The 22,848-nt window shown below is 51.4% G+C and overlaps 1 protein-coding gene across 2 annotated transcripts in view; it reads left to right on the forward strand.

Moving 5' to 3' along the window:
- The window catches only part of SMURF1 (SMAD specific E3 ubiquitin protein ligase 1), a 107,203-nt gene that overhangs the window by 81,847 nt on the left and 2,508 nt on the right, over positions 1 to 22,848 (forward strand). For both annotated transcript variants that reach the window (XM_058681156.1, XM_058681157.1), the window contains exons 2-16: positions 6,321 to 6,359; positions 7,363 to 7,471; positions 8,432 to 8,565; positions 8,711 to 8,776; positions 9,952 to 10,027; positions 11,197 to 11,438; positions 12,031 to 12,115; positions 13,232 to 13,378; positions 14,559 to 14,757; positions 15,999 to 16,102; positions 19,181 to 19,295; positions 20,508 to 20,686; positions 21,233 to 21,370; positions 21,735 to 21,855; positions 22,499 to 22,700. In XM_058681156.1, the coding sequence (XP_058537139.1) occupies positions 6,321 to 6,359; positions 7,363 to 7,471; positions 8,432 to 8,565; positions 8,711 to 8,776; positions 9,952 to 10,027; positions 11,197 to 11,438; positions 12,031 to 12,115; positions 13,232 to 13,378; positions 14,559 to 14,757; positions 15,999 to 16,102; positions 19,181 to 19,295; positions 20,508 to 20,686; positions 21,233 to 21,370; positions 21,735 to 21,855; positions 22,499 to 22,700 (1,956 nt within the window). The remainder of the gene's footprint in view (positions 1 to 6,320; positions 6,360 to 7,362; positions 7,472 to 8,431; positions 8,566 to 8,710; positions 8,777 to 9,951; positions 10,028 to 11,196; positions 11,439 to 12,030; positions 12,116 to 13,231; positions 13,379 to 14,558; positions 14,758 to 15,998; positions 16,103 to 19,180; positions 19,296 to 20,507; positions 20,687 to 21,232; positions 21,371 to 21,734; positions 21,856 to 22,498; positions 22,701 to 22,848) is intronic.

The following is a 22,848-nucleotide window of genomic DNA, read 5'->3' on the forward strand; positions in this document are numbered from 1 at the left end:
AAGCAAATAAAATTCAAAATTCTTTTTTAAAGATGACAATTTTAACATGAAAATGGTAGGAAAGATTTAATATCAGAAACCAAGGCTAGCCATTTTAAAATGAATGAGTTAAATTTATAGAAAGCCTACTTCCCTTTTTTTAAAAAAATCATTTGGTTATTTGGCAGTGGTGTGAATATTATCAGAGGTGCGTTTGGGGAGCCTGTGCCTGCATAAGGCTTTTTTGGAGAAAGTGTACAGCTTGACACGGAGCTTGAGCAGCAGCAAAAGGCTTAAGGGGCCCTTCGAGGGGTCCTATGAGGGGTAATGAGCCCAACTGGACTTACAGAAATAGTTGGAGAATTAAGATGGAACAAGAAAATGGAAAGTCTTAAGAACCAGAGAGAAATTTTGGTTTGCAGTGTGATGCCTCACAGAGCCGATGCATTGTATGAGCCTAAAGACACACAAATGATGTTTCTCGGGCTGGCCTGGCATCTGGCTCTCCTGTGAATGGGTGAAGTGAGAATGGGAGAATGGGCAGTTGCATAAGAGGTCATAGTGACACGGTGACGCTGGGAAGCCCCTCAGTGCTGGCATGGAAAAGACTGGAAGGAAGCTTGGATGAAGGGCTGACCTGGTGTTATTTCCACTTGTTCTGGCATTGCAGAAAACTAGCTGGGGTCTGGGACTGAGACTTTTGCCAGGGGTGCAGTAGAGAAGCCTGCCTGCTTTCCTCACCTCCTGTGAGAGGAAGGAAGCATCTTGATCTCAGAGGCCCTGGAGACAGAGCCTTTGGCGTTCTCTGCACCTGCAACATCCGGGGACTGCAGCTTGTGGCTAAGAAGCTGTGGGGTCCCCAGTTGTGACACAGCTATGACAACTGGCACTTTAGAATTGGTGTCAAAATGGCCATGCAGTGATTTACACCGAAAATGAGCCCTTGATCGCGAGGCAAGTTAACCTCTGTTCCTCACTGCTTTGTGCCTGGCTCCTCACTCGTTGAAGCACACGCTTACTTCTGTAAACGTGAGTGGTGGAATCAGGAACAGTGGGATTTTATGCTGTGTAATGAATTACCTTCTATTATTGCATCTCCCAGAGTGGACAAAGAAAATTCCAAACCAGCATGTCAACATGATGTCAGCCAAAGAAACGGCGTGGCCTCCACCAGGCTAGGCTCAGAACGACCCTGAGTGGCCTTTGTGGTCACACAACAAAGACATTCTCCACTTTAGGATGTAACCAAATGCCACTAGAATGAGCCTTAAATGAAAACATTTCAACTTGTAAGTATGAACAAAGATTATTGATTTTTTTTTTTTTTTTTTGAGCTAAGTGAGCAGAATGAGTCCATGCAGAAGCACACTTAGGGGCAGCACCTCAGAAGATGGGATTTGGGATCTATGGATAATATCTGAGGCGGGGAGTTGGAACACCGTAGGCGTGGAGTCTGCTGTGGGAAACCAGGTGGAAAGAAATGTCCGGACCATGCAGTAGCATAGCAAGTTCAGCCTGCAACGCTAGCGTCCCATGTGGGCAACAGTTCCTGGGAAAGCAACAGAGGATGACTCAAGTGCTTGGGCCTCTGCACACATGTGGGAGCCAGCCCAGAGAGAAGCTCGTGGTTCCTGGCTTTGGATAGGCTAGCTCTGATTGTTGCAGCCATTTGGGAAGTAAACCAGCTATAGAAGATCTCTCCTCTCTCTGTAAAAGTCTACCTTTCAAAGAAAAATAGATAGATTTTTTTTTAATAAAAAGGAAAATATACAACATCGTTAAGTGTGAGACTCTCCCTCAAACTCATCCATGAAGTCATTGTTTGAAAACTTGTCTGAAATGATTCCCAAACTCATGAGAAAAGGAAAGAAGGAGGCCACACGGTTGCTGCCAAAGCACGCAGCGTGGTTTCAGGGGCATGCGCTTCTGACTGGACGTTTCCATACTGTCACGTCGGCTTCACTCCTGCCGTTGGAGAATGCCAGCCAGACCTGCGACGACGTGACCTAGCCACAAAGGAGAGCAAGCTGAGAGGGAAGGCACGAGGATGGCGCAGCAGGAAGAGCGACACCGAAGGTGCAGAGACGCAACCTGGCAACAGAGGAGATGAATCCATTTCTAGAAAGACACAAACTGCCAAAGCTGATAGAAGAACCATCTGAATAAACCTGTAAAACCTAGATATTGGGTTAATAACTTCAAACGCTTCCCACAACCAAAAGCCCAGGGAAGAGGAGGGATACTTCCCCACTCGTTCTGTAACATGAATATTACTTTGATATCAAACCCAGACAAAAGGAGCAAAGGAAAGGAAAGTGATAGATCAGTCGCGCTTCTGAAAGCAGGCATGAAATTCCTCAACAAAACACCAGCGACTGGAGCACAGCGGCGTGTGAAAATGATTACACACCAGGGCCAAGTGACATTTCCTTCAACGCGCAGAGCTGACTTAACATCTGAAAGCCAATTAATGTAATACACTGTGTCAGTAGATGGAGGACCGACACCAGATGAACATTCAGGTAAATGCAGAAACCGCTTGACAGCATCTCACACCACTCCATGATCAACACTGGACGCTTCCGCTAGGAACAGGAGGCGCCCACGTGGCAGCTGCACGGAGTGCTTTAAACAGACTGCCATCCCCTAAGGCACAGAGCGAGATGAGGAATCCACTGTCACTTTCAGTAGTGTTCTAGAAGATCTGGACTAACCAGGAATGAAACAGAAAAACCATCTAGATCAGAAAGGAAGAGGTGAGCTTTCTCTGTTTGCAAGTTGCATGCTCTTATATGTTGAATATCCAAAGGGACCCACACAGACACGGACCCCCACACACGTTACGGCTAACGAATGAGCAGCAAGTTTGCAAAGCACAAGATGAAGATGTAAAATTCAGTGGTATTTCTGTACAGTCAGTGAACAATCTGAAAGTGAGAAGATGAAAATAATTCATTTGTAATAACACCCAAAAAAAGGAATACTATAGAGGCAAGTTTCAGAAGACATGCCCAACTTAAACTCTGAAAACTAGAAATCAAATGTAAAAGAACTTAAAGGTCTAACATGCCCCATCAAATCCAGGATGCCTTAAAATTCATGTGGAAGTTCCAGTTCCACAAACCTAGAATAGCCAGACAAAAGTGGAAGACGTGTGTTTTTTTAGTTCAAAAGCTTACTACAGAACCTGGCGCAGTAGCCTAGCAGCTAAAGTCCTCTCTTTGCATGTGCTGGGATCCCATTTGGGCACTGGTTGTAATCCTGGCAGCCCTGCTTCCCATCCAGCTCCCTGCTTGTGGCCTGGGAAAACGGTCAAGGACAGCCCAAAGCCTTGGTTCCCTGCATCTGCATGGGAGACCCGGACGAAGTTCCTGGCTCCTGGCTCCTGGCTTCGGATCGGCTCAGCTCTGACCATTGCAGCCATTTTGGAAGTGAATCAACAGATGGAAGATCTTCCTTTAAGTCTCTCCTTCGCTCGCTATATATGCCTTTCCGATAAAAATAAATCTTCTAAAAAATAATAAAAGCTTCCTGCAAAGTTGTGGTTATCAACCCAGTGTGGCTGGGGCAGGAGGAGGGACACCAAAGGGCACCAGATGAGCTCGGATGCTGGGAGTGCTGTCATTGGCGACAAAGTGTGAGCTGGTAGGAAAGGGGGATCTTCTGACGAGCGGTGCCGGTGCAACTCGGGCAAGACCGCACATCTGAATGTATGACCAGGCGCTTGTCGGCAGCTCTGTCCATCAGCTGTGGACATCAGCATTGTCTCCTCTTTTGGGATGAGAGAAATTATCCTGTGCATGATGTCATGTGGATGAGTCTTATTCCCCCTCTTAAACCTGTGAGTAAGATGGCTGTGTCAAAGGGAACTAACTATGTGTTTTAAAGAATAGCCAGACTGTCTCCTATACACCTGTACTGTTGAACTCTTGGGGAGGGGGAGGAAGAGACAAGGGGGTAGTTGTAGTGTTTACAGGTTAAGGCACTGCCTGCAGTGCCAGGATATCATATGGGTACCATTGCGAGCCCTCGCTGCTCCACTTCTCACCCAGCTCCCTGCTAAATTGCCTGGGAAAGCAGCAGAGGATGGCCTGGGTACTTGGGCCCCTGCACCCACGTGGTGAATCGGATGAAGCTCTGTATGTCCCTGCCCTAGCATTGCAGTGATTTGGGGGGTGAACTAGAAGAGGGATGATCTCTCTGTCTCTCCCTTCACTTTTCTCTGTAACTCCTTCAAATGAATACAACAAATCTTAAAGATTTATTCTTGGATTTGTTTAAGATCTTGAGTTAGAAAGAGGTTTCTTCTTCTTTTTTTTTTTTTTGCTGTTTTTTTTTTTATTAAATTTATTCATTAATTACATTGTGTTGTAATTACATAGAATCTGGGATTCTCCACCCCACCCTCCCCCCATGGTGGGTTCCTCCACCCCGCTGCATAACCATAGTTCAAGTTTAGTTGGAATTCCCTCCCTGCTAGTATTTGCCAAGCATAGAGTCCAATATCCCATAGTCCAGACAAGTCCAACTACTTATTGGGAAGACCCTCTCTGGTCTGAGGGCAGAGTCAGCAGCAAATAAAAGCACTAATATACCATCTGCAACAATTAACATCGTTATGGAATTAATTGACATGGTATTGAGCAGTCAACATGTTAAAAAATAAATGCGATTTCTTAAAGAAAGAGGCTTCTTAACGTCCCAGAAACACAAACAGCCATAGAAAATAGATGGATTGGACTTCATTCAGATGGGAAAGTTGGGTATTTCAAAGGACACCACCAAGAATAAAAAAAAGATAGCTCACAGAGTGGGAGAAATGATTAGCAATTCACATATCTGATAAGGATCTTAGGAATGGTTAAATATTTCTTAGAGCTTAATATTAAAGATGATTCAATGTTGAAATGGGGAAAAGATCAGAAAATGTATTTCTGTAAAGGAAGATAAAATAATAGCTAAGTAAGTACGTAAAAAGATGGTCAAAGTCATTGGTTTCCACAGAACATGTACATAAAAGCGACAGCTATAAGCCTCCAAGAGGTACAGGAACAAACAGTACTGATGGGAAATTGCAGTTCTGGCGGCTCTTCATGCGAATACAATGGTACAGACGCTGGAAAACATCCCGGGTGCCCTTCCCGGTGTTCAGCAGCTCTCTCACTCATGAGTAATTAGGGAAACTAAACACAGGTCTATAGAACTTACACAGGATTATTGATAATAGCCTTAAAATGGAAAGAACCCAGAAGTCCATGTGCTGTTGGACAGGAAAAGAAGCTGGGATATTATGCCCGGGCAGTGCAGGACGACTCACTTACAGAAAGGAGCAAGGTACCAATTGCTGCTGCAATGTTGAGTGGACCTTCAAATGTACCACGGAAGAGAAGGCAGGCATCACAGACCACCTGTGATTCCATTGATGAGTCCAGGTGAAGAATCTGGATGAATGGAATCCAGGTGAATCCTCAGACAGGAAGTAGTTCAGTGGCTGGAAAGTTTGGACTAAGTGAGAAGTGGCTACCAGCAAGTGGAAGGTTCCTTCTCCGGGTGCTGTGTGTTCCATGGGGACGTGCTGACAGCTGTCCCACACCACTCATGTACTAGCAACCACTGAATCACACACCCTACATGGATGAGTTGTATGGCTATTGAACTGTATCTTGGTGACACTTTTATTTTCAAATGCTAAATGAAAAGTTTATGGCACAATACATGAACATGTTTTTGTAGAACATAATGTCCTTGAAAATCAGCAAAAGTGTGACGCGCTGCAGAGAGAAAATGCCATGGCTCTTCACGGAGGCTTCTTCTTCCTCATTAATAAGATAGCAGCGTAGTATTCATTGCGTTCCTGCGTGTGCCCGCTCTGTGCTCGGCTCTCGTGTGTTTTGTCGTTGGCTTTTCACAGTGCCCTGATGCGGGCATCGCCTTTCCCAGCACTAGCCCTCTGCTTTTCACTCTCCGGCATCCCAAGATTTTACATTTACAAAATTACATTACTTATCAGAACATCCAAAACAAACAGTTCATTTGGTGGTGGCAGTTGGAAGTAGCTGGAAAGATAAAATACTTTCGGTCTCTATCAGATTTGGTTTTTATGGGAGGCTGTATGGTTTTGCGAGTACGAGGAGAAACCATCCATGTGTTTAAGTAGGGTTCTAAGTTGAACCTGAAGCATTTGATATGTGTGGCCCAGTCCCCAATTTGAGGAGAAAAAGCTGCTAGCTTTTTATTTCACAACCTCCTGAATTCAAAAGATGAGATGAGTCCTGCCGACTTTATCCGGGGAGGGATGTCCACAGATGCTGACCATGCTGGCTTTTGTTTCTCATTTTCAGTGTTATGTGCCAAGAACCTTGCAAAGAAGGACTTCTTCAGTAAGTAAATACCCATTTTTGCTCTGTTTTTGTAATATTATTGGTCATGTGGTTCTGAAATTTGGGCTTTTAAAAGACCGCTGTGTGTATTCTCCAAGACTTGCTCGTTACCGAGCGGCCATCCCTGGTTTGACCAATGTCCTCTCCTGGGGCATGCAGCCTGAGGGCTGCCTCCTCCACACACAGAAGTGATAAATCATGCCAACAACCGGTGTCACTCCCTGGCTAGCCACACGCAGTTTTCTCTGCCTCCCCTCCAGCATAGGACGTTGCATTTTGCTGGGTGAAGCGTTCTTAATTCAAATACAAAGGGGAATAGTTTTCTATCAAATAGCTGCATTTGACTGAAGGTGTTGATCACATTTTAGAAAGTAAGCCATGGTACGAAAGCCCTGTCATACAGAATCCCTTTTTGAAGGAAGGAATTATTGCATAAGAAACAAGGTGGTGGCTTCAGCCTTGAGTCTGCGCCCACCTCTGGTCTCCCAGGAAGGCTGCTCAGCTCTGGCGTGGTGGGATTCACACATTCACAGCCGGAAGCTTGGGCTCCGAGGCTCCGGCTGGGTAGCTGGGAAGCCCCAGAGTGGTGGCTCCCCTCCAGATCCGTCTCACAGGCTCTGCACCTTGCCTCCTGTCAGATCCCATAAACCTGTCTGATTCCTACTCTAGCACTGAGCAGTGTTTCCTGTTAGACTCAGGGAACACCTGCTTGCAGCGGTGAGACCACCTGCAGGCAGGAACCTAGGAACAGTTCCAGACTCCTCTCCCTCGTGCGGTTAACCTCCACTTAGTAATCATCCAGAACAGAAGGTTGATGTTAACCCTATTTCATAGTTTGCTGATCTCTCAATAGCTGAATGTGAAGGCATCCTGGCTAGTCACACATAGAAAGTAAAGTGGAAATTGCTTACCTCGCCAGTTGACTAACCCTTCACTGAGAGGATAAAAGGCACACGGGTCATCTTTGCCTGGAGGATCCACAGCATCATCCTGTCTCCTCCAGGGCTCCCCGACCCCTTTGCAAAGGTCGTCGTGGACGGGTCTGGCCAGTGCCACTCAACCGACACTGTGAAGAACACGTTGGACCCCAAGTGGAACCAGCATTATGATCTGTGAGTTGAATGTTCTCCGAGTCATTTGGGCCGAGGTGGGGAAGGGAGCCTCTTGCTTTCGCAAGAGAAGCACTAAAAGACAAGATGAGGATTGCTAGCTTTTTTGGTTACAAAAATGAATTGCCAAAGGAATGTTTCTGTTGCCAAACTACAGGATCAGGCCAGCAGGTGGTTTTGCATGCGGCGTTTTCATAGATTGCTAAGGTTTGGTTTTTTGGCTGTGATTCTCATACCTTTCAACCTTTTGGTCATTTTATCTGAGGGGCAAAAAAAAGCACTGTAGCTCAGGTCCCCTACATGCTATTACATTTCGATGAACTCTTGAACCTTGTAGTTTTTATTAATTTTTATTTGAAAGGCAGATTTAGGGAGAGAGAAAAAGGGACAGAGAGTTCTTTCATCTGCTGGTTCACTTCCCATAGGGTTGCAGTGGTCAGAGCTGAGCCAGTCTGAAACCAGTAGCTTCTTCTGAGTCTCCCATGTGACTGCTGGGACCCCAAGGACTTGGGCCAGCCTCTGCTGCTCTCCTCGGCCATAAGCAGGCAACTGGATCGGAAGTGGACAGCTGGGAGACACAAAGTGGCACTGATGGAATGCTGGCACTGGAGGAAGGACATCAGTTTGCTGTTCCACTGTGCTAGCCCCAACCAGTAGTGTTTATTGAGCCTGACTGGCAGAGATTCCTGACAGTGTCACCGTCCTATGGAGCTGTTAATGTATAGTAAATCTGCTTTATGGGATTGTGACTATTACATGGTTGTCTACACTTGCCGTTACATACTGCATGTCGATCTCACCGCCAGCCCACTGGAGCTGGTGGATGTGTGTTTATGGACTGTCCTCACATGACACTCAGGGCCAATGTTATTTTGTAAGGCTCCCAAAGTCATGTCAGCTAAGATGTCTGTGAGAAATCCTCGCTGAGAAGTCCCGTGAGTCAGCGGAATCTGTTCTTTGCAGGTACGTTGGGAAGACAGATTCTATAACCATCAGCGTGTGGAACCACAAGAAAATCCACAAGAAGCAGGGAGCTGGCTTCCTGGGCTGTGTGCGGCTGCTCTCCAACGCCGTCAGCAGGTTGAAAGACACCGGATGTAAGGGCGCGTTGCTTGTCTGCCTCTCAGTGCAACCGAAGGAAGCTTCTGGGGCATTGGTTGTTGTTGAATGCCGAATGCAGAATTCCTGCCTCCCTCCTTAGCTGCCTTTCCTTGGGTTAAGTGTTGAATTATTTGTTTGCAGACCAGCGTTTGGATCTATGCAAACTAAATCCCTCAGATACTGATGCAGTCCGTGGCCAAATAGTGGGTAAGAACTTTCCCATCTGTATACAAAGATGCTTTCAGAGAACTTAACATTGGGTTCTTGGTCACCGAGAGGCCCCAAGTCCTGACGATGGTGATGGCACACGTGTGGGCCATCTCTGCCTTCTGGGTGGTCCTTATTTTCTCTCCCTTCCTCCTGTCGTTGAAAGTGGAGTTAATGTGACACCGACGCAGAAAGATAGGGGGTTGTTTCCAGTGTCACTATAAACACTTATTGTAGGGTAGTTCATCTCAGGATGGTGGCCACATATGCAGGAGTTGGGTGCAGTTTCTTCTGGGAGGCCCATCTCACAGGTAAAAAGCACAGACCATTTGTGGAGAATTGCACGTAGCGCCATCTGCAGTCAGAGGGCTGCATTGCTTAGAATGAAAACCTAAAACGTGTTGCCCTTGCCAGGGGACTAGAGACAGCTGCGGAGAGGAACTGCCTGCTCAGTGGCTTAGACCCCTTTCGTTAGTGTTTGAGGGTATTCAGTGTTAACTGGAGCTTTGCGAGGAGTCAAAGGCAGCAGCGTCCCAGCAGCCACTGGAATGACAGGCTCCATGACAGGCTGTAGGCCTTCTCTTAACTAGACTGGACCCACAGGCTGCGTCCCGGAACCAGCATGATTCCTTTTTGCTTTTGTGGAGGAGCATTTGGGCAGGAGAGTAGGCAATGGAATTCAACTTTATATCTATTGTTGTTTATGATAGAGAATTAATATTTTGATTCTCGTCTAGACTTTGCAGATCTTAAAAGTGTTTCCCCCCAAAAAGAAAAGTGTTCCCCATGGCTTTGTTAAGCTATAAGTCAAAGTCTACTTAAGAGACAAGGCCACTGAGACTTTTATTTATGGAGAGTGTAAGAAACACAGCACCCTGTCCTCCACACTTTTTTTTTAATGATACAATTCCACAGGCTCAGGGATTCCCCCGACCCCACCCCTTACACATTTGAGAAGCATGTCCCGATCTACCCATCTGTGGTGGTGCCCTTTAAAAGCCTAGGGGAAGGGAGGGAAGGACGGGGAAAGAGGGGTAGGGGGGTGTGTGTATGCTTGAGAACATGTTCCTTATTATTTGATTGTGCCCATCAGTTGTAAATCTACAACAACTCACTGTATTACAGTTGCAGAAACACCACTGGATTTTAACACAACCTATTCTTTTCTGTTTTAGTCAGTTTACAGACTCGAGACAGGATAGGTCCTGGCGGGTCCGTGGTAGACTGCAGGGGACTGTTGGAGAATGAAGGGTAGGTATGACCATGGCGGTGGGAGGACCGGGCTCTGCTGCCTTAGGGCCAGCCTGGGTCACTCCGTGGGCCTGTACCACCTGCTGCTGGCATGCAGTAGGAGTTGTGAAGGCCACTGGGAGGGAGCCCAGAGGAGGCCAAGAATGGGATCATTTGCATAGCCATACGGATTATAACTCCAGTGACTTGAAACATCCGAAATTGGTTAAAAATCCAGGAGTTCACAATGACACTTGGGGGACAGCCCATAGGCCAACCCTAACTGGGTGGGTTACAGGTGTGTGTTAGCCCCTGTGGATTTCTGGCAGAGGCACCTCTCAAAAGAGAGATGAGCTCACGTTCCCAGGTGTCCTGGGAATTCAGGGATGAGGAATAGGTCCCACAACTGCCAGCAGATGCTGTAAGCAACACCCGGAATGGGGCATCCGTAGGACACATGACCCACTGACCTGATCCTCTGCAGGACCTGGAGTTGCTCTAGGAGGTGTGAGAGACATGGCTGCCAAGAGCAGCGTGTAGGCTTCACACGCGGGGCCTGGCTGATGAGACACTCGGACTGGCTCAAGCACCGACCGCCACTCGGGGACTTTGAAAGATGATCATGCGTCGTTTTAGTGAAGACAGTAGCAAAAGTCCTTCTACTTTAGATGCTTATTCTCAAATATTACACTGAGATGATCAGACGTTGGGATCGCCCTCCAGATAAGCCGGCGGATGGGAGGAGTTGGGACAGTGGTGACGGTCGTGGGCACTGTGTCATGGGCACTGTGTCGTGGGCACAGATGTGCACGTGTTAGCCCCTCATCCTGGGTGTGGGTTTAGCATTTTTAATGTAAGAGATTTTATTTTTTAATAAAATATTTGCTTACAAGAGAAAATAGCCTTTTAGAGGCTTCACATTTTAAAAGCACCTGAAGTCTCAGTAGTATTTTAAATAACCAGGAGTCATATTAGAGAGTAAAATACAAAGGGAAATGCAGTGTCATCTCCCAGGCTTCTATTGGGGCAGGGTGGGTTTCCTGTCATCACTGAGCCCTGGCCCTTACATCTGGTGCCTTGTGGCCACACGTGTCTAACTGGGCCGTCCTTGTGGGTGGAAGGTGTAGGCGCAGCTGGCAACCTCGATCCTCACACAGTGCTCCATTGCCCACTGGGCTTCTCCCTCCCAGAACCGTGTACGAAGACTCGGGGCCTGGGAGGCCACTCAGCTGCTTCATGGAGGAGCCAGCCCCCTACACAGATGGCCCCGCGGCTGCCGCTGGCGGAGGAAACTGCAGGTTCGTGGAGTCCCCAGGACAAGATCAAAGACTTCAGGCGCAGCGACTGCGAAACCCTGAGGTGCGAGGATCGCTCCAGACGCCCCAGAACCGGCCGCACGGCCACCAGTCCCCAGAGCTGCCCGAAGGCTACGGTGAGCGAATGCCCTCTGCTTGCTCTCAGGGCATGTGTGTCTGACTAAGCCATGGTGGTAGCACACACACCTCTACTGCCGAGGTTGGTGCGGTGGCGCCAGGCAGCACATGGTGACCGGTGACCCATCCTTGAGTGCTCAGCACTTGTCGGGATTTCATGAGATCTCCTATATTCCAAAAGAAGTGAACACCAAAGAGAATTGCAGTGGTGGGCACTGCGGCCAGGCGTCAGTCAGGGGGTGCAGCATGGGGCTTAGGGTGAGCCACAGAGAGCACTATGACAGCCTAGGCAGGGCTGATGGTCCCAGCAGGGAGAGCCAAGGACTAGCTTCATCCCAGCTAGCGGCTGAGCCTGAGGCATCCCTACCAAGGTGGGGGCTGGTGGGGCCAGGGCACGGGCAGCTGAGACGTGCTTGGTTCCTGAGAATGGGGCTCAGGCCCCACAGAGACGGGCTGAGGTGAGCCGCAGCTGTTTCCTGCTCATCTTTATGACTTTAAAGAACATTGAAAGACGCTTAGAATCTGTGCGATGGTCACCAGAGGATCATGACATTGAACTTGTTTCATTGTCTCCCCTAATTTCTTGTGCAGAACAAAGGACCACAGTGCAAGGGCAGGTTTACTTTTTGCACACGCAGACTGGAGTCAGCACGTGGCACGACCCCCGGATACCAAGGTGGGTTTTCTGAAAGGCACTGGCGTGAATGCTCACATTTGAAACTAAAAGCACGAGTGAACAAAATACATGGATGTCTGGGATTTGCTTCTGCTAAATTGGGGCCAGGGTGGGCTTGGAGGGATGTCTGTAGCAAGGCTGACCAGGAGATGGTAGTTGTTGACGGTGATCACCTGGTCTCACTACTGTAAGTGCTTGAAGTTTTCCATACTACTGAGCTGAAGAAGCAGCGTGGAAATTCCATTCTCTCTTCTACTTCAAGGTACCTGTTGCCTAGTGCCTTGGAGGCCCTTGCCGGGGGAGACACAGCTTTCTCTTCAAGGCCTCTAGCTGAGCTCAGCTCAGACAGACTCCTGCCCCACTCCATGACAAAGAAAAGTTGCTTTTTGTTTTGCTTGTCCCACTCCCCCAGGCTAGCATTTAGTAAGGCTCATTTTATTTTTAGTTGTAATTGGTTTCATCTGAGAATTGGCCTCCTGTCTGTGTGATTTTCCCAGTGTATGCTGTATTTACGATTCAGCGTCTATGATTAGAGTGGACATATTACCTGCAGATGGATGAATAAATGAATGAAAGCAAATGAGTGAACAAATGAGGTGTTTGCAGGACCCACTGGGCCTGGAAAGGGTGGGCCTCTGTGCCCGTGGAAAGCTTCTTGATCAGGAACACAGCGTGGCCATCTGACCAGGATGAACATGCTCAACAAAAAGCCAGCTCCAAAATGAGACCACCTTGTGCTGGTGCAGCTGCCAAACACCACGAGTGTTTGAGTGCCTGCTAATCCTTCCCTCCTGGGCCTTGCGCTCTCGAGAAAGGGAAGACTGCGCATTCGGCTGCTCTCTGTGCCTCCAGGCAGTTTCTCATAGCATGCAGACACTTGCCACGGTTCCAACTCTTTCCTATAGTGTGCGTTGCTGGAGAGACCCTGTGCCCTGCCCTCGGTCACCAGCTTGGAAAGTCCTGTTGGGGTCTGTAGGCTGTTCCTCTCTGTGTCACGCAAGCCTGGGCCCTGCAGCCTCGCTGGGGACCTCTAGGGCCCCAGGCACCGCATCGAGATGTTCTTCCTATGTGCTCGCTTGGCCAACCCTCTCTGTGTCTTGTGTTTTGTTTTGTTAGAGACCTTAACAGTGTGAATTGTGATGAACTCGGACCACTGCCCCCTGGGTGGGAAGTGAGAAGTACGGTTTCAGGAAGAATATATTTTGTAGACCATAATAACCGAACAACCCAGTTTACAGACCCAAGGTTACACCACATCATGAAGTAAGACTTTTTAAATTTTTTTCCTTTACAGTTCAGTGCTTTTCTGTGCTAATGTTTTTCTTTCTTCTCCATATTGAAGTTGGACAATAAACATGAGCCAAAAAAAGAAACCTCTTATTTGAAGCTCAATTGTATATTTCAACCTTTTTAAAAGATGTATTTATTTCTATTTGGAAGCAGTTAGAGAGAGGGAGACACAGAGAGATCTACCCATGGTTCACTCTCCAGGTGGACCACAGCAGCTGGAGCTGGGCTGATCTGAGGACAAGAGCCAGAAGCTTCCTTGAGATCTTCCAAGTGGGTGCAGGGACCCAGCACTTAGTCCACCCTCTGCTGCTATGCTAGGCCGTAACCAGGGGGCTGGATCCGAAGTGGATACCGGCAGTGCAGGTAGAGGCTTAACATGTTACACCACGACGCGACCCTGGCTCAATAATTCAAAATACTGTGTTACACTTAGTAGTGCTGAGGCCAGATGATGTAGCCATCTGAAATTCACAGCGTTAGGTGATGGTGTTAGGCAGCTTCCCCAGCAGCACTGTGAAGAGAGGCATGGCTGTAGACTGAGAGGGAGGGTTCTCCATAGTGTCTGTAGAGCACCTTCTAGAAGGCCTGGCCATAGTCAGCGCTGCTCCTGCCAATCCCAGGTAACTCGGGGCTGGGAATGAGCTTGACCTCTGAAGGAAACATCCCATGCAGCTCCTCTAACTGGGCTGATGTGAGCAGAACAGACGCCCCGCCCTCTGTCACTCCGCTCTGTCCTTTTGCTTTACGGCGGGTTGGTGCCTAGGGAGCGGGCCCGGGAGGCTCCTGGTGAGCAGGACGAGGGTGGCCGCCGGCATCCTGCTGCCTCCCTCTGCTCTTGATCCTTCTCCCTGCCTCCCATCGACTGCACTTCGTCTCCACAGCCAAGGCACGTTTCCCAGTGCTTTGGCCCATCTTGCCTGGCCTAACAGGTGCAGGCCAGGTGACGGCCATTTCCACCTTGATGTGTAGCAATAATGACTGTGCAAAGTGTTAGGTAGACGCAGAGCATCTCTGTGAATGTGCCGCAGCTCCAGGTCTGTGCTCACGGGGCCATCAGGCCTGGTGATTCTGTCCTCAGAGGGAGCACCCCACTTGGGTAACGAGCTGGCTGGGCCACTGCTTGTGAGGTGACCTTGCCATGCCCCTTCTCTAGTCACCAGTGCCAACTCAAGGAGCCCAGCCAGCCGCTGCCCTTGCCCAGCGAAGGCTCAGTAGAAGACGAGGAGCTTCCTGCCCAGAGATACGAGCGCGACCTCGTCCAGAAGCTCAAGGTCCTCAGACACGAGCTCTCGCTTCAGCAGCCCCAAGCTGGCCATTGCCGCATCGAAGTTTCCAGAGAAGAAATATTTGAGGTATGGAGTGGAGTGTGGGAACCGTGGACATGGGCTCAGCCCTGCATAGAGGCCTGGGCCGATGGGCACGGACTCCATTATGCATGGTGTTGTCCTCTGAACCCCCTTCCGTTTGGAGGTTGAGGTGTTGCTTTTATGACACAATGAAATAGTGTGAGTGCTGGCCAGGGCCTGTGCAGCTCCTCCTGCAGTCACCTGGAAGGGACGCAAGGCCAGGGGTTTGTGGAAACGGGCACCAGTTCACAGCGGGAGCTGCCTGCTTTGCGCCGTGTGGGGTGTGTGTTCCCCAGCCTGCCCATGTACCTGCCCAGGAGCCATGAACGAGCAGGTGGTTCCGAGCAAGGCCTCAGACCCTTACACAGCATCCCTGTGGCAACGGAGACCCCACAGGAATTCAAGAAAAGAAGACCAGAAAATCAAACTCCTGCTGTGTTGGGCCATGACCTGCCCTCCTTGGTGGAGACGCGGGCGGAGTCTGAGATGGGTGCTCAGGAGGTGGCCCGGGTCTGCGGGCGCTGCCACCGCGGTGTGGGAGAAGCCAGCCAAATGCAGTGTGGCCCACTGAGCAGACTCTGATAGGAGCTGAATAATTGGGAGTTTGCTGTCAGATCCTTTCTCCTCATCCCTCTCCCCTCGGGGAGGGATGTGGGTAGAATGTGGCCTCTGGTAAATGTGAAACTTGGAATCTTACCTGCCTGGCCACTGGAAACACCTGCAGACACTTGAGGAGCCTGCCCTTGGGACGCTGTGCCTATGGCAGTGTGGGCTGGCAGGAGCTGTGCCAGTCCCAGGCACGCTGCTCTGTGTCCCCCTGAAACCTTGCCTCCCTTTTTGACTCACTGGAAATGTGCTAGGCGTCCCAGGTTCCACACCAAACCAGGCCCTGGGATTTTGTTAACATTCATTCTTGACTGGCATCCTCAGCTTGGTTACGAGACTTGAGCTGTCTGTCATGCACAGCACGATGAACCGACGGGGAGACAGTGCTAGCAAGCAGGGCACGGCTGCCCTTGGGCCTTGGTTGTTGTGCCGAAGGCAGCTCCGGGTCCTTCAGGCCTGGTGCTGCTGGAACTGTTCTGTTGTCTCGAGGCAAGGGTGAGGGAATGTGCTAGATGCCAGATAAGCCCAGGAGCCTGACAAGGCTCACCTTGTATCAGATGCTTCTCTGTCATAATGGGGCCCCATTATCCAGAGCTTCTGGAAGGATTACTGTCCTTTGAGACTTTGTCTTCTTTACGCAGGAGTCTTATCGCCAGATAATGAAGATGCGACCGAAAGACTTGAAAAAGCGCCTGATGGTGAAATTCCGGGGGGAGGAAGGCCTGGACTACGGCGGGGTGGCAAGGTGAGTCCGTCCTGCCTGCCCTGTGGAGTTCAGTAGAACCATGGCAACGCCTTTCTTTTTTCTTTTACGATTTATTGATTGATTTGGAAGGCAGAGGGAGAGACAGAGATCCTCCATCCGCTGGCTCATTACTTAAATGGCCCTAGTGGCTAGATTTGGTCCAAAGCCAAAACCTGGGAACTTCATCCAGATCTCCCCTGTCAGGTGCAGGGGACCAAGACCTTGGGCTATCCTCCACAGCTCTCCCAGGCCATCACCAGGAAACTGAATCAGAAATGGAGCAGCTGGGACACAAAGTGCCATATGGGGGTGCCAGCACTGCAAGTGTTGGCTTAACTCACTATACCACCGCACTGGCCTCAATCAAGTATTTCAAAGAGAGGCTGTTTGCCTCTTTCTTCCGAAGTGGCTCTCACTGGGCGCAGGCCAGCAATCCATTGTTGATGTCCCTGAGGCTGTCACAGCCTGCTGGGGGTGCTGACCTCAGCTGTTCTGGACTAAGAATTTTTTTCCAAAGATTTTATTTTATGTTTATTGAATTTACATTCCTTTTCTCAGATTTACAGAGAGAAGGAAAACAGAGAGAAAGATCTCCCATCTTTTGGTTCACTCTCCCAAGTGGCTACAATGGCTGGAGCTCAGCCGGTCCAAAGCCAAGAGCTTCTTCTGGGCCTCCTACATGGGTGCAGGGTCCCAAGGCTTTGGGCTGTCCTCGACTGCTTTCCCAGGCCACAAGCAGGGTGCTGGGTGGGAAGTGGAGCTGCCAGGATTAGAACCGGCATCCATATGGGAGCCTGGCACATGCGCTCTGAGACAGCACCTGCTGGCCGAGCCACCTGCCTGCCCCGGTTAGGTCTGTGGTTCTGTGGCTCCTGTCGCTTCCCTCTCTGCCTCCTCCTGTGTCTTTTCGTGATGTCCCCCAATCAACATGATGCTGGAGTGGAAAACTGCAGGGAGGCCTTGCCAGGTCGCCTGCTGCGTGGTCTGGCCACCACCCTTGTGTCTGAACAGGATTACACTTAGAATGGTGGAGGAACAGGTATGGCACAGTAGTCTAGTGGCTGAAGTCCTCACCTTGCACGTGCTGGGATCCCATATGGGCGCCGGTTCTAATCCCGGCAGCCCCGCTTCCCATCCAGCTCCCTGCTTGTGGCCTGGGAAGGCAGTCGAAGACAACCCAAAGCTTTGGGACCATGCACTGGCATGGGAGACCTGGAGGAAGCTCCTGGCTCCTGGCTTTAGATCAGCACAGTTCTGGGAGTTGTGACTGTTTGGGGAACTTCCTCTCTGTCTCCTCTCTGTATATCCAACTTTCCAATAAAATTTTTTTTTTTCATCTAGAATTGTAGAGAAACTCATATTACATTGTACATGGTACTGCAGAAAGTCTGTTCAAGTGGGCTCCAAAGAAGTTTATTTTATTGCAGAAACTTGAAATCTACTTTTTTCTCACACGCGCTTCACATAAACGTTTTGCAGACCCCTGTGTCATGTATCTAGTTGCCATGCGGTGTGAGAATCCGAGCTGGCCAGGCTTCGTGGCGGTCGTTTCTGTCCGCGCTCTCTTGCCTGTCTCATCACCTCTTCCCTCACCATGTCCAGGACGGACGGAAATGCATCCTTGCCTCACACGGGCTCATGCCGAATGTTTGCTTGTCTTTTAATCACTTCCTGTCTAGACAGTTGTGCGTCCTTGGCTTTGTTGCAAAAGGTTCTTCTCCAGTCTCAGTTCCCAAACCTGGGGGGATCAGAATCCCGTGGGTGAAGACTCTGTTTCCAGCCGGGGGACTTGGTGAGGTGGACGCAGAAGCCCTGCTCACGGCCTGCTCTGTGGCGTGAGCTGCGCAGCATTGTGCAGGACTTGTAGCTTTGTTTTGTTCATCCTAACCCCCACAGTCTTCTTGGACAGATGGTTCTACGTTTGTGCTTCTCCTCGCCTGTTCTGTCTCATTTCTGTTTGAAAGACTAAGAATTGCAGAATAAGACTTGGGGCTGCTGTCTTGATGCTGTTTACCGACCAAACAGCATTTGCCAGTTTGAGCTGGCAGAGTGAGAGGCTGCTTGCAGATCTGCCGCTGGTGTTGTGGCACTAGCACCCCAAACCTCACAGCCGAACCGTTCAGGCATTGAAGGACTTCACAAACCAGATTCAAATACTCCTAGAGTTAATGTTTTTAAGTTACATAAGTGATAGATGTTTATGTTGGAAAAGGAATGTAACAGAACATTGAGGTGAGCACACCTTGTTCTGTGGCTCAACAGCCCTGCTACTTCTCAGACATGAAGGGTTCCACCTCGTACGGAGCATTTTTCCTGTAGAAAATGGTTTCTGAGCAGTGAGGTGGTGGGGGCCGTGCAGAAAGAGAGGGAGACAGAGGAGGCAGGTGAACCACCTGCTGGCTCACTCCTCAGATGCCCGGGACGGCTGGCGCTGGGCCAGGTTGAAGCCCAGGGCCGGAAGGCAGGCTGAATGACCAAGACCCAAGTGCTTGGGCCTGCGCCTGCTGCCTCCCAGGTTCTGCACTCACAGGCGGCTGGACTCGAACCTGAACCCAGGTAGTATAATAGCAGTCGCTAGACCAGATACTTGCCCCATCCTGTGGAAGATTGGTAAACCGCAACCAAGCAGAAGAAAGCCTGACAGTGAACCAAGAACCTCGCATGCAAGTTAGCCACTCATGCTCTCAACCCAGGCTGCCTGCTGACCACTTGGGTCAGCTCAGAGCACGCCGTTAGCAGTGGCACCTGGTGCATGGCTTTGCCAAGTTCAGAGAGCAACAAGTGGAGGTGTGGGCAGGGAGCGCGTCTCTGACTGGGTCGCCATCCTGGTCCCACACAGCTCATCCCCGCAGGTGTAGAAGGGTGGGTCACTTGGGGCAGTGGGTGTGAGGGATCAGGTATTGTCAGGTGGTTTCTGGAGCTTCTTCGCATTGCTGTGGGTTCCCTCTGGGCGTGTCTGTCCCCGCAGACTGGGGCCCCATTGCCCTTACACCCTGGGTCTTCCAGGGCAGATCGCCGGCCCCATCAGGATGGGAAGCCAGAGCCTGCCGTGGCCCTGAGGTGTGCCTGTCTTCCTAGGGAGTGGCTTTATTTGCTGTGCCATGAAATGCTGAATCCGTATTACGGGCTCTTCCAGTACTCGACGGACAACAGCTACATGCTGCAGATCAACCCCGACTCCGCCATCAACCCCGTGAGTGCCAGGCAGGGCAGGCCTGCAGGCTGTGAGCGAGCGCCAAGGCTCTCTTTGTGCAACTCGCTTCTCGGCTTCCTCGGCAGCCTCACCACAACCTGGAGGGTGGAGGGCAGACGGCGAACGGTGATCCTGGGCAGCTTGGGGGTTCAGTGCCCAGCTGCTGACCGAGCTGTCGCTGCCTGCAGTCAGGGGGCCATGGTTCCCTCCTGGGTCCTTCTGGCCACTGACAGTGGCTGGGACATGAGACCAGCATGGCAGCCTGGGCTGGCTCTTGGGCCACCGTATCAGCACTGTGCCCAGGGCACAGCCAGGTGGGAGGAGCCTGTTACCAGTGTGGACATGAAGGGATGGCCAAGGGGATCGGAAGTTCCAGGGACAGGGGGTCGGGGGTGATTCTTGGCTCACACTTGTTTCCTCACTCTGCACCCCTTTTTTCTCCGGGTCTCCCATTTGTCCATTGTTCTTGTGGGATGGAGGAAGATGATAGAGAAGCAGGCTTTACGCTCCCGAGCTCTCTGGGAGAGCAGTGGGGAGGAGAGGCAGGGCCGGCTTCCCAGCATGTGGTGGCACAGGGTGTGCCGTCCTGCACTCTGCCCTCGTCAGCTCTAATTCACAGAAGTGTTTGAGCTAGGTACTCTGCACCAATAATAATAATAACAGTAGTAACAGCCTAACCACCTATCTGTTTCTGCAAGGCCGAGTGGCAGGATTTCTTACTGCTCGTTCACTCTCCCAATGCCTACCAGCTTCCGGGTGAAACCAGAGCGAGGAGGCAGAAACTCCGAGGCTCAGGTGGGAGCCCAGGCTCGTGAGCCATCGCCTGCCTCCCAGGCACATTAGCAAGGAGCTGGGTGAGAAGCGGAACATCCGGGACTTGAACCTACATTTTGATATGGAATGCAGGTGCATTGAGCAGTGGCTGAGTCCACTTTGCCATGATAGCCCCCGGGTGTCACAGTTTAACCTGCTGCACCTAAGTTACTTAGCAATTCTGAGGAGAGGCCGAGCACAGCCTGTCTTGCTAGCATGGAGCAGAGGCTCGCTCTGCATTGTGACTGCCTCCCTGTGTTCTGTTTCATTCGCCGTAAGCACAGCCCGTGCATCACTGAGTCCACGTTTGGTTGCCTGGGGACGGTGCTTGCTGGAGCCTGGAGAAGCCACGGGAAGCGCACGCCCTAACCCACTCCTGTCCTCTGGCGCCCCCTCCAGGACCACTTGTCTTACTTCCACTTTGTGGGCCGGATCATGGGCCTGGCTGTGTTCCACGGACACTACATCAACGGGGGCTTCACGGTCCCCTTCTACAAGCAGCTGCTGGGGAAGCCCATCCAACTGTCTGACCTGGAGTCGGTGGACCCCGAGCTGCATAAGAGCTTGGTGTGGATTCTGTGAGTACTGACTCAGCTCAGCATGCTCAGCTCCAAACAGGACTGACTCCGGTGTGGAATACCAGCTTCCCAAGCTCTGGCTCAGCTCCATAGCGTGTGCGTGTGTGTGTGTGCATACACATGCATGTATTCACACCTGCATACACAACTCAGAAGGGTTGTAGGAAAACTCAATGCAAGGATGAGAGGTTTTCGGGTGCTTGGTTTGTTCCTCATGTGAGGCAGACAGGGGGCAGGGTGGGGACTTACCCACAGAAAACTCCTCGGCCCTGCCCTGTCGCCTGTGTTGGCTCCTGATGCACTGGAGGACACTGTCCTGCTGGGTGGGGAAGGGGTGTCTGCTGGGGGCTCCTGCCCCTGGACTGTCAGCTCACCTATGTCAGTCATAAGGTAGTAGAAACAGCAAGACCTGGGCACTGTCCTCCCATCCACACCCAGCCTTGGCACCCCAAGTATCTCCCCATGCTGGGTGGTCGCATCAGTGCTCCGCTCGCTGCTTGGTGGTGGCCGGGCCTCACTGACCATATCCCTGGGCTCCTCCCACAGAGAGAATGACATCACGCCAGTCCTGGACCACACGTTCTGCGTGGAGCACAACGCCTTCGGGCGCATCCTGCAGCACGAGCTAAAGCCCGATGGCAGGAATGTGCCCGTCACCGAGGAGAACAAGAAGGAATACGTGCGGTAATGGCGGCAGGTCACCTGTAGAGATGGGCGGATAGAGATGCTGCGGCTCCTTGGTGGGGCCTGGCGGCTGGCGGGGACCAGGTGGTGATCTCAGGAGTGAGCAGGCAGTCTGGGGTTCAGCAGCACGCAGGCCGGGGTGTGCCGTGCAGCTGCAGGTTCAGCCTCCCCTGCTGCTTCCTGTGGGGAATCGGGAGTGCAGACTCACTCTGCCCGTACTCTGTGTGTGTGCCCACTCCTCTGTCAGCAGGGCGGGGGAGGGGGCCGGGGCTCTCAGCCAGCAGGTCTGCCCTGTTGCAGGAAGGGCGTTGCCCATGGTCGCTAGTGGGGAGGGGGCGGCTCTGACCTGTGGCTGTCCCCACAGGCTGTACGTGAACTGGAGGTTCATGCGTGGAATCGAGGCCCAGTTCCTAGCCCTGCAGAAGGGCTTCAACGAGCTCATCCCACAGCACCTCCTGAAGCCATTTGACCAGAAGGAACTAGAGGTGCGTGTGCCACACGCGGCCAGTGAGGCTGCCAGGCCTGCCTCCCGCCTGCCCCGGGAGCCTTGGGAGCACTCAAACGCCTGGCAGAACGTGCCAGGCTGCAGTGCTGTGGGTATGGAGAGCATCTCTTGGCAGCAAGCAGCCCGGAGCTTCTGTGGAGGTCATTCAGGGTGTTGGGGGCTTCTGTCTTCAGGGTCTGGGTGTGGAACAGTCTTGGCTGTCACAGCCCTTGTGCCACAGCCACGGTGGGCGCTCTCCCGAGCCAGGTAGCAGCTCCGGAGTAAACATTTTCAACAAGTTTTGGAGGCTGCTCTGCTGCCCCTCCCCATGGAGCTGACGGTCACCCCGTGTGGCTGGGAGACCTGGGAGACCTGGGAGACCCCGGGACTGCCACCCATAGCTGGGTCTTTGATGCTCACATTCTACCTTGTGGCGAAAGCTGCGGCCTTGGGCTCTGACGCCTCCTCTGCAGCTGTTCCCACAGACCCCGGGTGGCAGCAGGCCCTGGAACCATAAGGCTTTCTCCTGCCACCATACTTACCCTGGGAGCCAAGGTCTCCGCTGCTCCCCTGGGCTGGGGCGTGTGCCAACGCGGGCTCAGGCCCGGCCGCTGCCAGATCACTCAGCTTGGAACACTTTACAGCTGATCATAGGCGGCCTGGACAAAATTGACTTGAATGACTGGAAGTCAAACACGCGGCTGAAGCACTGTGTGGCCGACAGCAACATCGTGCGATGGTTCTGGCAGGCGGTGGAGACCTTCGATGAAGAGAGGAGGGCGCGGCTCTTGCAGTTCGTGACGGGATCTACGCGCGTCCCTCTCCAGGGCTTCAAGGCTTTGCAAGGTGACTGACGTGGAGGCAGGGCCGCCCAGGGACGCGTTTGTGTCAGGCGCGTGGTGTCCTGGGTGTGGCGGGGAGGGCTGTTTAACTGAAAGCTCCTCCAGGAAGCTTCCTTTTGGCACTTAGCTCTGTGGCGCCCTCACCTGGCAGG

The sequence above is a fragment of the Ochotona princeps genome, chromosome 24, assembly GCF_030435755.1.
Source record: "Ochotona princeps isolate mOchPri1 chromosome 24, mOchPri1.hap1, whole genome shotgun sequence".
NCBI classification, from domain to species: domain Eukaryota; kingdom Metazoa; phylum Chordata; class Mammalia; order Lagomorpha; family Ochotonidae; genus Ochotona; species Ochotona princeps.